The sequence below is a fragment of the Rissa tridactyla genome, chromosome 1 (assembly GCF_028500815.1).
Source record: "Rissa tridactyla isolate bRisTri1 chromosome 1, bRisTri1.patW.cur.20221130, whole genome shotgun sequence".
NCBI lineage: Eukaryota > Metazoa > Chordata > Aves > Charadriiformes > Laridae > Rissa > Rissa tridactyla.
This window is the reverse complement of record NC_071466.1, coordinates 8,666,425-8,681,650: the sequence shown is the minus strand read 5'-3', so window position 1 is coordinate 8,681,650 and position 15,226 is coordinate 8,666,425. Positions and strand designations below refer to the sequence as shown.

General features: G+C 52.1%; 1 protein-coding gene across 13 annotated transcripts in view; it reads left to right on the top strand.

Moving 5' to 3' along the window:
• Positions 1–13,333, top strand: part of C2CD3 (C2 domain containing 3 centriole elongation regulator) — a 59,544-nt gene extending 46,211 nt beyond the window's left edge. For 4 of the 13 annotated variants that reach the window (XR_008465206.1, XR_008465141.1, XR_008465273.1 and 1 more), the window contains exons 32-34: positions 103–205; positions 9,990–11,489; positions 12,487–12,565. Coding sequence is in view for 7 of the 13 variants with exons in the window: in XM_054194743.1 (XP_054050718.1) it covers positions 103–205; positions 12,487–12,621 (238 nt within the window). In the remaining 6 variants the exon portion in view is untranslated. The other 9 variants (XR_008466213.1, XR_008465481.1, XM_054197629.1 and 6 more) reach the window with 9 other exon arrangements.
• The last annotated feature ends 1,893 nt before the right edge of the window (positions 13,334–15,226 follow it).

Sequence of the window (15,226 nt, the reverse complement as noted above, 5' to 3'; positions counted from 1 at the left end):
GGGATCCATCAGCAGCTGTTACAGTGAGGTTTATTCCACATCTGCAGCTCCTGTGGAGCTTTATGCAGCTACCAAAGGTTGTTCCTTAACAGTTCTGCTCAGATCTGGTCCTGTTGTTGTTCCCAACTTCTTCCTTCCACCCCGGCAGATGGAAGCCTCCATGAGACTGCTCAGCATGTCTTCTCATCCTTCCACAGCTCTGAAAGTAAGTATGGGACATCCTTTCCTTTATTGTCCTAGCTTAACCAAGTCCATTTGTTAAAGCAGGAACAAAAGTACTTCTCCCTTTCTTTGCCTTTTAGCACTCAGGTTAGAGGTGATGGCTTCCAAATCAAGTCAAGGAGAATCTTTCTGATACCTTCTACCCCCACAGCATTCTCCCGGAGAAGCTGGCGAATCATGGCATAGACAAGTGTACTCTTGGCTGGGTTAAAAACTGGCTGGATGGCCGTGCCCAGAGAGTTGTGGTTAGTGGGGTGAAATCTCTTGGCGGCCGGTCACCAGTGGTATCCCTCAGGGCTCAGTTTTGGGGCCAGTTTTGTTTAATATCTTTATCGATGATATGGATGAGGGGATTGAGCGCACCCTCAGTAAGTTTGCAGATGACACCAAACTAGGTGGGAGTGTTGATCTGCTTGAGGGAAGGAAGGCTCTACAGAGGGCCCTGGACAGGCTGGATGGATGGGCCAAGGCCAATTGGATGAGGTTTAATAAGGCCAAGGGCCGGGTCCTGCATTTTGGTCACAACAACCCCAAGCAACGCCAGGGGCTTGGGGAAGAGTGGCTGGAAAGCTGCCCTGCAGAAAAGGACCTGCGGGTGCTGGTGGCCGGCCAGCTTAACATGAGCCAGCAGTGTGCCCAGGTGGCCAAGAAGGCCAACAACCTTCTGGCTTGTATGAGGAATAGCGTGGCCAGCAGGAGTAGGGAAGTGATGGTGCCTCTGTACTCGGCACTGGTGAGGCCTCACCTCAAGTACTGTGTTCAGTTCTGGGCCCCTCTGTACAAGAGGGACCTTGAAGTGCTGCAGCGTGTCCAGAGGAGAGCTACCAAGCTGGTGAGGGGTCTGGAGACCAAGTCATATGAGGAGAGGCTGAGGGAGCTGGGCATGTTTAGCTTGGAGAAGAGGAGGCTGAGGGGAGACCTCATTGCCCTCCACAAGTCCCTGAAAGGAGGTTGGAGAGAGGTGGGTGTTGGCCTCTTCTCCCAGGTGAATAATGACAGGACCAGAGGAAATGGTCTGAAGCTGCGGCAGGGGAGGTTTAGATTAGATAGTAGGAAGAATTACTTTACTGCAAGAGTGGTCAGGCACTGGAACAGCCTGCCCAGGGAGGTGGTTGCGTCTCCATCCCTAGAGGTGTTTAAGAAACATCTAGGTGTGGCACTTCAGGGCATGCTCTAGTGGCAGAGATTGTAGGTTGGTTTTGGGTTTTGTTTTTTTTTTGTGTGTGTATGGTTGGACTCGATGATCTCAAAGGTCCTTTCCAACCATGAAGATTCTATGCTTCTGTGATTCTCTTCCCTCTGTGAGAATCATTTTCGGCTTTCATGGCTGCATCGTCGGGGATAATTATACACTTATGTTAACTAATTTGTCTATATGCAATAGTGAATGTTGCTCCATTGGGTTCAGTGAAAGTGACCAGTGCTCACTCCATTCTTCTTTGTGCTTTAATGTCAGGTAAGGGGCCTAATTTTGAGGATGCAAGCCGTAACTTGTAATTATGACTCGAATTTATATCTTTTAGATCAGGATGAAATGAGGGAGTTTGCAGAGAGCCTCTCATAGCATCATGGAATCACAGAATGGTTTGGGTTGGAAGGGACCTGAAAGATCATCCAGTGCCACCCCCTGCCCTGGGCAGGGACACCTCCCACCAGCCCAGCTTGCTCCAAGCCCCGTCCAACCTGGCCTTGAACCCCTCCAGGGATGGGGCATCTCCCACCTCTCTGGGCAACCTGGGCCAGGGGCTCACCACCCTCACAGCCAAGAATTTCTGCCCGAGATCTCAGCTCAATCTCCCCTCTTGCAGTGGAAAACCCTTCCCCCTCGTCCCATGGCTCCCCTCCCTCATCCAGAGTCCCTCCCCAGCTTTCCTGGAGCCCCTTGAGGGACTGGAAGGGGCTCTGAGGTCTCCGTGGAGCCTTCTCTTCTCCAGGCTGAACCCCCCCAGCTCTCTCAGCCTGTCCTCACAGCAGAGGGGCTCCAGCCCTCCCAGCATCTCCGGGGCCCCCTCTGGCCCCGCTCCAACAGCTCCGTGTCTCTCCTGTGCTGAGGCCCCAGAGCTGGAGGCAGCACTGCAGGGGGGTCTCCCCCGAGCGGAGCAGAGGGGCAGAATCCCCCCCCTCGCCCTGCTGCCCACGCTGCTGGGGATGCAGCCCAGGCTGTGGGGGGGTTTCTGGGCTGCCAGCGCACGTTGCCGGCTCATGTTGAGCTTCTCATCCACCAGCACCCCCAAGTCCTCCTCAGGGCTGCTCTCCAGCCATTCTCCACCCAGCCTGGATTTGTGCTTGAGATCGCCGTGACCCAGGTGCAGGACCTTGTACTTGGCCTGGTTGAACTTCATGAGGTTCACATGGACCCACCTCTCCAGCCTGTCCAGGTCCCTGTGGGTGGCATCCGGTCCCTCCAGCATGTCGACAGCTCCACACAGCTTGGTGTCACCTGCGAACTTGCTGAGGGTGCACTCCTTGAGAGGTGTCACGTAACTGTTCTTCGACGGAGGGAATCGCAGAATAGCTGGAGTGGTTGTTCCTAGTACAGGAAAGCTGTTGGTTTCTTTTGCTGTTTCGTAGGTGGTTTTACGTGCATCAACATTTATTTACTGTAAGAGGTTTGGGGCTCAGTTGTTTTGAGGTCTAAATATTCTTCTTTCCCAGCCACAGCTTTCCTTTGGGTGTTGATGTGGATCTGGGTACTGCAGCAGCTGAGCTGTTTGTTTACTGCTCCCAGAAAAGATAATGCGTTGGTTCCCCTCCTTATGACCCATGAAACAAACACTAGGAATATTTATATAACTGGAAACAGCTTGCCTGATTAAACAGAACAGAAACAGGCAGGATCTGATCGCTCTGAAGTAATGGAAGCTACTTGCAGTTAATAAATGTGCTTGCGGCTCAGGTAAAATGCCTTAATTTTTGCTATTTTGTGATGTAAAAATTATTTTTTTTCTGATTTAAGTAATAGAACTTTTCCTAAGGCCCTCGAAAATTGTTCCTGGTGAAAGCAGAGACTTCTATCAGAGGAGTCTTGGGTATAGTATGCTTCAAGGATCCAAAGATATATCTTGCTTATAACACCTACCCTGCAGTGTGTCTTAGCGCTTGTTAAGCAAACTTTTCATGCCGCGCCTAAATATTTGGAATGAAATCAAAAGCAGAAGTTCAGATGTGTTCCTCCTTTGGAATCTCCTTCAAATTCTCCTCTGTCCGTCGCTGATACCGCCTTCCGCTCATCCCCCTATTCGGAGTTTTCCTTTCTGCGCAGAGTTAGCTCTGGTTCTCCCTGCGGAAGCACTGCGTCTTTCTGTCCATCTGCAAATCATTAAACCTACGGTTTAATATCAGTACCAGCTTTAGCTGAATTCCCTCTCTCTGCAGTGCCAAGCATAGTGGCTGGAAACACGCTCCTGAAAGTGCTTAATAATTAGGGGGAATATTAGCAAGGCACTATTTGGATCTAGCTGACCTTAAACCAGCTTAATTCCAGGATTAGCTACAGCTCGTCCTTCGCTGTAGCACTTGTGGTCTTCTCTTGAGACAGGACTCGGTGCTGCCTTACGTACCCAACATCAAACAGCCTGTATGAAAACCAAGAAGTTTTTCGCTTCTGACGGTAAAATACAGTTCAGGAAAGGTGCTTTCTCATGGTTCTGGTCTTAATTAGCTTTAAGAACATCACTTTCTAAATCTGGGTTTGTTTGGTTTCTGCACAGTTCAGCAAACACGGAGGGTGGCAGCAAGGCTGAAATGTGAGCTGTTCTCCTCTGAAGATCAGCAGCCCCCTCTGGCTCACGTGGCAGCTGGCAAACCTCCCTCCTGGCCTCCCTAATGATACCGTCACCTCTCCCTGTCTTCTCTGACCCCCTGCTTTCCCTGGCTTCCTGCGCAAAACGGTGAAGAAACGGCGAGGAGGCAAAGTGGGCAGCCACGTCAAAGGAGCTGGCGACATTTTGGGGCAAAAGGGTCATCTCAGTTCATGCTGCGAGGACGTGGGGATCCAAGAAGGTGCTGCAGCAGCTCAGGCCTCAGCCTGGGTGCCGTGGTCACCCTCCAGGGACCTCAGTTTTGCAGAACCTCATGAAATCTAAATTTTTTTGACATTTTTTCTCCATTACATCAGGCAGACTCAGGCTTCCAGTTCTTGAGGTTCTTCCCAGCTCTCCTCTTCCACACTGGTCACCTGCTGTCCTGCCTGATCCAACAGTCCTGCTTCGACTCCTGACGCTTTTCAGGTTCACAGAATCACAGTGTGGTAGGGGTGGGAAGGGACCTCCGAAGATCATCCAGTCCAACCCCCTGCCAGAGCAGGGTCACCCAGAGCAGGTGGCACAGGAACGCGTCCAGGTGGGTTTGGAATGTCTCCAGAGACGGAGACTCCACCACCTCTCTTGGCAGCCTGTGCCAGGGCTCTGCCACCCTCACAGGAAAGAAGTTCCTCCTCATGTTTAGGTGGAACTTCCTGTGGTCAAGTTTTTCCTGTCACTGGGCACCACTGAGAAGAGCCTGGCCCCATCCTCCTGAAACCCCCCCTTTCAGTATTTATAAGTGTTGATGAGATCCCCCCTCAGCCGTCTTTTTTCCAGACTGGAGAGACCCAAATCCCTCAGCCTTTCTCCATCAGAGAGCTGTTCCAGTCCCCTCAGCATCTTGGTAGCCCTTTGCTGTCCCCTCTCCAGCAGTTCCCTGTCCTTCTGGAACTGGGGAGCCCAGAACTGGACCCAGTGCTCCAGACGCAGCCTCCCCAGGGCAGAGCAGAGGGTGAGGATGACCCCCCTCCTCCTGCTGGCCACACTCTTCTTGATGCCCCCCAGGATGCCATTGGCCTTCTTGGCCACAAGGGCCCATTGCTGGCTCATGGTCATCCTGTTGCCCACCAGGACTCCCAGGTCTCTTTCCACCGAGCTGCTCTCCAGCAGGTCAGCCCCAACCTGTCCTGGTGCAGGGGGTTATTCCTGAACTCCTGTTCAGAAGCGGCTTTGTCCTTTTCTCCTCTCAGCCTTTGTCCGAGCAGTTCCTGATACGACCTCGGGAAAATTCTCTGGGTTCGTGGCTAAACTTAGCAGCGTCCAGCGCTGCATCGTGCTTATTGTGAAGCTACAACTGGTTTTAGATGTGTCAGAGCCATCGTGTAGGTGGCCCAGGTTATTGTCCAACTCCTATTTCTGACTGTTGCCTCTGCCTCCTTTCTCCTTCTTTGCCTTTACTGGATTCATATGTTCCTTTTGTTTTATAGGTATACACTGTTTCTGATTTTTCAGGGCAAAAATTTGATTTCTGGTTAGGGTTTTGGGCAATTGTATGCCAGAGTAAAAACATTTAAACGTGGTTCCGGTGAGATGCTGGCTGGGAAGCCCATATTAAGGCTCGCTGCCCTTCAGAGTTGGCCCCGTCTACTGGTAATGAAGGTGGGTTTTGGGGGGCAGGAGGAAATAATTTAAAAATTAGAGAGTTTATAAACTTTTGCGTTCAAACATCTTGATTTTTTTTCTCTCCTCACCTCTATGAATATTCCAAAAAGGATAAGAAACTTAGATGGAAACCAGTTTCACTCAGAATAAATTGGTATTTATGTATATGTAGATTTACCTTCAGCGTAAATGAGGAGGGACGCTTTTATAAGACGGACTTAGGTTCAGAATAACCGGCTTTCATCTGTTCTGAAAACGCAGGTAGCTGGCAACGCTCCAAGCATCCTTTCTCGGTTGCGATGTTTCTCCTTGATCTGCTCCCATTCCGGCCGCAGCCGCTGAAGCTGCTCCGTTTCCTTACCCAGAGCACAGAGCTAAGGCCTCTGCCCGCTCCGTTTCTCCTCCAAACCCGCTGAACAGAAACGCTGACCTTCTCTTTTCGTTTTCGCGATCAGAAAAAGAGGAAAAGGTGGCTGTATTCTCCACGTCCGCTCGGAGTTGCGGCCGGCGGTCCGTGATTTGATAGAAACCTTTTCCTATCCCGAAAGCAGAAGTAGGTGTGAGGTCACTCCGGGGGTAGGTTTGTAGCCCGTTAACCCAGATCTGTTTTCCCTCCTTCGTCGCTGTGCGCAAACAAAACGCCATCAAACTTGTGGCACCCGCGGGGCTGAAACATTCTCCGCCTCCGTTATCACAATTCTTTGACCTTGAAATAAGCCGTCACCCACCAAGACCTATAAAATGCTAATAAGTCTGTCTGCTTTTCTCCCGTCCCTGGCACGCAGCAATGAGATAATCCTTGGCTGGTTTAAGTGTCCTGCCGTATCCCTGCCGTTTCTATAAAAAGCAAAAAGTGAAGCGTGATCTCCCGTCCTCTTTCCTCTTGCATCTTTCGGATCAAACGTGTGCGCCTGACGGCTGAGCGTCAAGATCCTTGGAGTCTGTGACTGCGTTGGCTTAGGGACAGCGAGGGAGAAAGCCAGGACAAGCGCTGCTTGTGCTCAGCTCGTCGTTTGAGCTGGCAGAGCCTGTTTCGGAGGCAAGGAATGGTGTAAACACGACATTTCAGGTGCGTGCTCTGGAAACTATGCAGGAGGTTAAAACTCTTGACTGTTGGAAACTGCCCGTTTGCCGTGTCGAAGGAGCATCTTAAAAATGCTAGAGGCATTTAAATTGCTCTAGCAATTAAAAATTGAGGCTAGAATGTCCTGCTAAATGTTATACGTGCAAGGAATTTGCTTATTTCAAAGAAAAACAGCTTTATACAGGTAGCATAAAGTGTAAGTATAGAAGTGTAGCTCTTTCCTGTAGCCATATCCCAAAACTGTCGGTGAAGCTCAACCTGCAAATGTAATTTCATGAAGCTTCTGATCCTCTGCACGAGCTGGGAGTGCTAATTGCGCTTTTAAACTTCTCTCATTTCAATTCACGCCCGTGCTAAAACTTTCCTGCGGCTGGAAGTTCATTTTTAGGACGGTCCTTGGGATCGATACGTGCGTCTTAACACCTCTGCCGGGCTGCAAACGGAGAGGGCGGTATGAAAATCGGCGGAGGAGTATTTTAGCCATCTCTACCTAAAAGAGCACGCGAGCGGTATGTTTTCCAAGCACACCTCGTTTACTGACAGCGTACAAACTGCCGCCCACGGCCTCGGTGTCCTCTAATAGCAGCAGACACCTGCTCTCCTGTCCTGTTTTCACTTTTAGAGTGCTTTTTTGGAGTGTGTTATCGCACGGATGGCAAAATCGTGAGCAAGGGGCAGCGTTTTTTGCAGAGCAGGAAGAACTCCAGGGCAGTGGTGGAATCACCACCCCTGGAGGGATTTAAAAGCCGGGCAGACGTGGTGCTGAGGGACATGGGGTAGTGGTGGCTTTGTCAGTGTTGGGTCGATGGTTGGACTCGATGATCTGAAAGGTCCCTTCCAACCTGGACAATTTTAGGAACTCAGTTTGTGACTCAGCTTCACCTGAGGCAGGAGAAGTACTGTGGCACCTCTGGATTGTGAACTCGAAGAACAAAGGAGAACAATCTCATTTCATTTCTCCTTTAGAATCAAATTTAAAATTTGTTATAACCATGGTAAGATTATTTCACAGCTGGTTTGGGTCACTGGCTTAGTGCAATCCCCAAAAAAGTCCTTTAGTTTCTGCAGAAATACTCAGCTGTGCCGCTGCCTCCGCTGGATCTGGGATTCTCGAGGCAATTTTGTTCCCTTTTCCTTATCCTCTCCCAGATGCCCTGTTACCTTCCCCTCTGAGTTGTGGGACTTGCAGCTGCTCCCACTGAAATTCCTTAGAAATGTCCTCTTTCTAATGAAAGTGAAACTGGTCAGTGAACACCGTCCGCGCGTATTCCTTACATTCCAAACGGGAGTCGCTGTCTCCGTTCCTTGCTGTGCAGGAAGACGTGTGTAGCACAAGTACGCGTGAGAGGGGAACTGGGAGAAGTGGGAAGTAGGGTTCATTGGATAATTTGAGGAATTCGATGGGGTCATTGCTACAGTGTAAATCTGCGTCTTTTATTATTTCGATTAGTTCCCGCAAGCTGTTCACGTGGGCGTAGTTGTGCAGAGAATCTTTTATAGGTATGTCAGCGGTGGAGCCTCCTCCGAGGTAGAACAGGGCCCTCGTCGGGGGACAAACGGCTTCATCACGGCTGGAAGGAATCGTAGAATCACGGAATGGTTTGGGTGGGAAGGGACCTTTAAAGGCCACCTTGTCCAACCCCCTGCCATGAGCAGGGACATCTTCAACTAGACCAGGGTGCTCAGAGCCCCGTCCAACCAACATCCCTGGAATGTTTCCAGGGATGGGGCATCTCCCACCTCTTTGGGCAACCTGGGCCAGTGTCTCACCATCCTCAGTGTACAAAAATTCTTCCTTAGATCTTAAGATCTTACAGATCTTATATCTGTAAATTTTTCCTTAGTCTGAATCTCCCCGCTTTCAGTTTAAAGCCATCACCCCTTGTGCTATTGCGACAGGCCCTGCTAAGAAGTCTGTCCCCAGCTTTCCTGTAGCCCCCCTTTAAGTCCTGAAGTACAGTGCCAGGGCAGAGAAGCGGCACGGGTTTGTCTGGCTGCATTTTGGCTGGTGTATTGGATTTAAGCACCAGAATTTCCTTGGTTTTTTGGGTTTTGTTACAGTTACAGACCTTCCTGGCCTGGGGGATAGGGCAGTCCATGCCGATTCTTTGCAAAAACCTAAAACCGGTGTTCAGAAGTGAACGCTGCTCGGTGACCTAAAACCAGAAGCCTTTCGCCACTCCTCTGAGCTTTCACTTTGAACGCTTTTCTCTAAGAACTGCTTTTGAGGGCTGTAGAGAGACCAGGGCCCAGCACGGAGCCAGCGTGAGCGGGTTACTCTCCATCTCCCAGGGCAGGGGGTTGGAACTAGATGATCTTTAAGGTCTCTTCTAACCCAAAGTATTCTATGATCTCCAGCCAATATTAACGTTTCAGCTGTTTCACGGACAGTTGGCACAGAAACCAGCGTGGGAAGAACAAGCAACTGACCCGGTCTATGGACACCCTAGAGCAGAATACGCTGTCAAAAGGCGGTGGTTTGGCCAACGAGTATCTCTCTCCGCCGGTTTTTAAGCTTCTAATCTTGCCAGGTCTGCGTTTAACCTCTCTCAGCTTCTTTCTTTTTAGGAAAATCATCCTAGGGCAGTGTTAAGAAGAAAGAAAAACAAAGCAAGAATTCTCATAAATATAAATGTGTGATAAAAATGGGCAGTGCTTCCAAATACTCTAAGCCAAAGCTATTTTCCTGGATAGTTGGAACTCTCTTACAGAAATCTTTTCAGATCATTTACACCATTAGCCATATGAAACTGGGAGATTTAGGCTCTAGGAATTTATAGTTAGATTGTCATAAATCTTTTGTGCACTGCTGGATGTGAAACCACGCGAGCCGTTCTCACCGTTGGCATCCTTGTTATTAACCAGCCAGACGGCGACCGAAACAACCGTCTTTGCGAGCGTTGACCCATCTGTCACCCGAATCTGGCCCTGCAGGAGCCGGCTGCATCCGCATGTCTGAAAATCATCCTTTAGGAAATCTTGGCCTGCGGTTAGGGCCTCTCTCGGTCTTGTCTGTGTGCAGAAATTGTAGCTGATGTTAAATTAGCTTGCAGTTAGCCTCTTGTGCTTTGCCCTGGCTCTAGCAGACACCGGTACACCCGGGATGGGTAGATCAGGGGGTGGTTTTTATCTACAGGCTGTTTTCCCATCAGGGTCTTCACCAGCGATGCCCTCGCGGGGCTCAGTGTGCTCGTCATCTCAGCCTGTAAAGCGCAGGTAACCAAAGACAAGAAATCTCCAAACCCACTTATTCCTAAAAAAGCCATTTCCCTCCCCAGACGATGCACGTCAAAGCGGGGAGCGCGCAGGAACACGATCCCGGCGCCGTTTCTCTGATGACCTTAGGAGACCTTTCCACCACAGCTGCACCTGGTGAGGCTGAGCCCGGCCGGGACGGGGAAGCAGCCCAGGGATGTAGGCGAAAGGTTGGACCGACGGATCAGCTTTCCACATCAAACCCTGCTCTCCGGGAGACCTTCCTGGCCCCGTGTCCTGAAACAGCACCGCTCGCCTCCGCCTCTAAAAGCAGCCGAAGCCGGGTCTCTCCTCTCTCGGTGCTTCACGGGCACGATCTGGCTCTAAATGAACCAGGGAGAAACACCAGTTTCTTTGTACGCTGAAAATATCATAGAATCATAGAATTGGTAGGGTTGGAAGGGACCTTAAAGATCATCTAGTTCCAACCCCCCTGCCATGGGCAGGGAGATCTCCCACTAGATCAGGTTGCTCAGAGCCCCATCCAGCCTGGCCTTAAAAACTTCCAGGCATGGGGCTTCCACCACCTCTCTGGGCAACCTGTTCCAGTGTCTCAGCACCCTCATGGTGAAGAACCTCTTCCTAACGTCCAGTCTGAATCGACCCATCTCTAGTTTTAATCCATTCCCTCTAGTCCTACCATTCCCCGACATCCTAAAAAGTCCCTCCCCAGCTTTCTTGTAGGCCCCCTTAAGATACTGGAAGGCCACTATAAGGTCTCCTCGGAGCCTTCTTTTCTCCAGACTGAACAACCCCAACTTCCTCAGTCTGCCCTCATAGGAGAGGTGCTCCAGTCCTCTGATCATCCTCGTGGCCCTTCTCTGGACACGTTCCAGCACATCCATATCTTTCTTGTAGTAGGGGCTCCAGAATTGGACGCAGTACTCCAGGTGGGGTCTCATGAGAGTGGAGTAGAGGGGGAGAATCACCTCCCTCGACCTGCTGGCCACGCTTCTCCTGATGCAGCCCAGGATACAATTGGCTTTCTGGGCTGCTAGTGCACACTGACGGCTCATGTTGAGCCCCTTGTCCACCAGCATCCCCAAGTCCTTTTCTTCAGGGCTGCTCTCACGCCAGTCACAGCCCAGCCTCTATCGGTGCTTGGGATTGCCCCGACCCAGATGGAGGACCCTGCTCTTGCTCTTGTTGAACTTCATGAGGTTGGCATGGGCCCACCTCTCCAGCCTGTCCAGGTCCCTCTGGATGGCATCCCTTCCCTCCAGCGTGTCAGCCGCCCCACACAGCTTGGTGTCGTTGGCAAACTTGCTGAGGGTGCACTCTATGCCACTGTCCATGTCGCTGACGGAGATGTTAAACAAGACCGGTCCCAGTACTGGTCCTTGAGGGACTCCACTTGTCACTGGCCTCCACTTGGACATGGACCCATTGACAGCCACTCTTTGGGTGCGGCCGTCAAGCCAGTTCTTTGTCCACTGAGTTGTCAGTCCATCAAAGCCATATTTTATCAGCTTGGAGACCAGGATGTCATGCGGGACAGTGTCAAAGGCTTTGCTCAGGTCCAGGTAAATGGCGTCAGTTGCTCTCCCCCTTCTATTGATGTTGTGACCTTCTCAGAGAAGGCCACCAGGTTTGTCAGGCACGATTTGCCCTTGGGGAAGCCACGTCGATTGTACCCAGTCACCTCTTCATTATTCTTCTGCCTCAGCAGCGCCTCCAGGAGGATCTGCTCCATAATCTTACCAGGCACTAAATATCCATTTTTCGTGCTACTGGGAAGTCTGGAAGAAAACCTGGCTGCTGGGGGCTGGGGGCGGGGGGGTGCGTGCAAAGCGAGGAGGATGTTAAAATGCTGGAAAAGGTGGTTTTCATCTCGCGGGCTGCTGCGTAGGAGGTTCCTGCGGCGGGGACTGGGACGGGCCAGTCGAATTTGTCAGCAGGGTTGGGTTTGTTGTGTAGGAGCTTCGCCTCTCCAGTGCGAGGTGGTTTGGTTTTTTTAAGGGTTCTGCCAATTCCAAAGCAAATAATAATCGAAACCCAAAATTCAGAGAGTCAGAGCCCGGTGCATACGCTGGAATAATTCTTTTGGCTTCGCAGAAGATGACTTTGGCTGAGGGGAGACGTTAACAGAGTTCAGAGCTGACTTGCCAGAGCCCAACTGTGTGGTTTGGACCTTCTGATTTCGGCCTTCGGCTTTTGCTTTCTGCAGCACCGAGGAAGAATCGCATTTGCAGCGTCTAATATTGTCTTGGGCAGGGAAATATTTCATTATCGGGGATTTTTTGGATAGGGAAATATTTCCCCATCACAGATTTTTTTTATTTTTTTTTCCCCAAGTTGGAACAAAGAGGTCTTTTTCCAAAGAGTTGCCTCGCAGTGTGCGGAACGAGGGAAAAAACCCCTCCGAGGAGAACCGCTGAGCCACAAAACCCACATCAGGAGGGGTATTTCCTGCGTATCCAACTTCTCGCCCGCTGCACGGCCCTGGGCTTTGCTGCGATGAGAAACCGGGCGCGGGGCAGAGCTGCCGGGGCTCTAACGTCTTCTTCCTCCTCTCCGCAGAGCAGAAGCGGAGCAGCACCACGGGGCATCCCCTACCGAAGGCCGGGGCATCCCAGACCGGCGGTTGATCTCTCGGAAGAGGAAACCAGAAGAATCGCCAGGATCTTCTCTGCTCAGCCAGCCAAGAAGGAATAGCGTCGGTGAGAGGCCGTCCGCAGCGGCTGCTTCCCCAGCCACGGCCTGACCCATGGGCCAACGCCGGGTTCTCTAGGGAAGAGGAGATGGAAGCCGTAGGTTTCAGGCTCTGATTTTTAATTTGCCTAATTGGTGTCCTGTTGGAGCGACTTAAAAGCTGGTGGTGAGCCGAGGGGAGCTGAGAGACCGCGTGTCTTGCAAGGGCAGGTCCCTGATGAGACTCACCGCTTCGGGTAACCGATGCGCTGCTACCTGGTCTCTAGATTCTCCTTTGTGGGGATTGATTCATGTGAAGTTTCTCTAACCTTTTATTTTTGACTAAACGCGACGCGTCCCGTTTTGAGACGGCTCCTTTTTCTTCGCCCGCGGGATGGAGAACGTGAGAAATTTGCAGAGAAGCGTTGCCTCCCCGCCGCGGCGTGTGCTGCGGATGGGGAGGGGAAAATGAGCTCCCTCCCCAGTGGCCTTTCAAAAAGAGTCGGGGGGAAGCACAATTTGCTGATTCTAGAGGAATGTAAATGCCCGAGGATGCTGTAAAATACTGATGTGTGTACCGTTTTTAGTAGAAATACGGAAAATTCTAAATTATTTTTGTACATTTTTATGTCAGGTACCTTTTGGATAACGGACTCTGCTGCAAACCGAGCTAAGTTATTTTTGTACTGCTCTCCAGTCTTTGTTTTTCAATAAAATTCCTTTTGGTTTCTTGTCACCTGGTGCCATGTGTCCCGCTGCCAGGTCACGAGCTCGTCATTAGCAGGGGGCCAAGACTCCTTCCCCAAGAGCCCCCGGCAACGGGAGGGAGGGGATGTCGTAGAAATGCTTCCTGGAAGATGCTGTAGCTGGGGACACGCGGAAAGGTCAGTGCTTTGCAAAGGAATTGGATATCGCTGTGTAGCGCAGCCCACGGGGAATGACTCGGACCCCGGAAGCGAACGAATGCTCCAAATCAGAGCTGCTTTTCAAACCACGCTTTGAATTGAGGATTTAAGGAACCAAAGTCTCAGCAGCCCTTTTTTTTTCACAGAATCCCAGACCGGCAGGGGTCGGAAGGGACCTCTGGAGACCATCCAGTCCAACCCCCTGCCAGAGCAGGGTCACCCAGAGCAGGTGGCACAGGAACGCGTCCAGGTGGGTTTGAATGTCTCCAGAGACGGAGACTCCACCACCTCTCTGGGCAGCCTGTGACAGGGCTCTGCCACCCTCACAGGAAAGAAGTTCCTCCTCATGTTTAGGTGGAACTTCCTATGCTCAAGTTTGTGCCCGTTGCCCCTTGTCCTGTCCCCGGGCACCACTGAGAAGAGCCTGGCCCCATCCTCCTGACACCCACCCTTTCAGTATTTCTAAGCGTTGATGAGATCCCCCCTCAGTCGTCTTTTTTCCAGACTGAAGAGACCCAAATCCCTCAGCCTTTCTCCATCAGAGAGGTGTTCCAGTCCCCTCATCACCCTGGTAGCCCTTTGCTGTCCCCTCTCCAGCAGTTCCCTGTCCTTCTGGAACCGGAGACCCAAAACCGGACACAGTACTGCAACCCTTTTCCTCCCACCTCTGCAGTTTGGTTTATCACCGGGGAAATCCTAAATGCCTGATTCACAACTTGCCCACGCCGGGTTGGACCCCTTGGTGGTAGAATCCGTTCCGCAGTGTCCGCGCGCTGCCTACGGAGCTCCGAGCCTCCCGCCAGTGCCCAAAGCAGGGGCCGCCTGGATGTCACCGCTGCCACGTGTCTCCCACCCGCAGCCCTGCAAACGCGTCCCCTCTCCCTGCCCTCGCCGGGTGAGGGTTGGGCGATGACCGCGCCAAGTGTCCCCGTACAGCACGTCCTCCTGCCAGGACAGGAGTGACGCGTGGGCGTCCTGCTGCTGCTGCTGCTGATCCCGGTGGCATCCCCAAAAAAGTCAGGCGGGATGCTGGCCGGGTTGGGAACGCGGTGACATAGGAGGTGACGGTGTTGACTCCTGAGTTACAGCTCGGGCATGAGATAAACAGCTGCTTCCTTTTGCGTTTAGGTCAGCGGTGGCGCACGGTCCGGCCGGCCGGGAAAACAGGAGGGCAGGCAGCTGGAGAGGGGCGTCAGTGACAGACGAGCTTCTGCTCGGAGCCCGATGGACGGAGCAAAGGTGGCTTCGGGGTCTCAAATCAGGCCAAAATCCCTCTTGTGCCCTCACGTGAGCTCGCTCGCGAGGGCAGAGCCTTTCCGCGCAGCAGCAGGGACGTGCGATCTTTGGCGAGCGCGTCCCTTCGGGCTTTGCGCGTGTAAAGCTAAATAGCACCAAGGGTTAAACACCGAGTTTTAAGAAAAGGGAGGAAAAGGGGCATTTCTTGAGCCGTCACCCCACCCTTGGCCCCCAGCCTTGTCCTTCCCCCGGGCTGCAGACCCAGCGCCCGGCCGCGCTCAAAAGGGCGTCGTGGTTTTGTCGGTGCGGAGCAGGAACACGGGAGGGATTTCCCCCTGCGTGTCCCCTGCCCTCGGGCCGCTCCACGTGAGCTGGGGGCCACGTTACACCCTGCGGAGGAAATCCCACCGGCACACGGCAGCTGCCCGGGATGAATGACGGCTGTGTGGTCCGTGCGAGGAGCAAAGGTGTCCCACCTGCCCCACCGG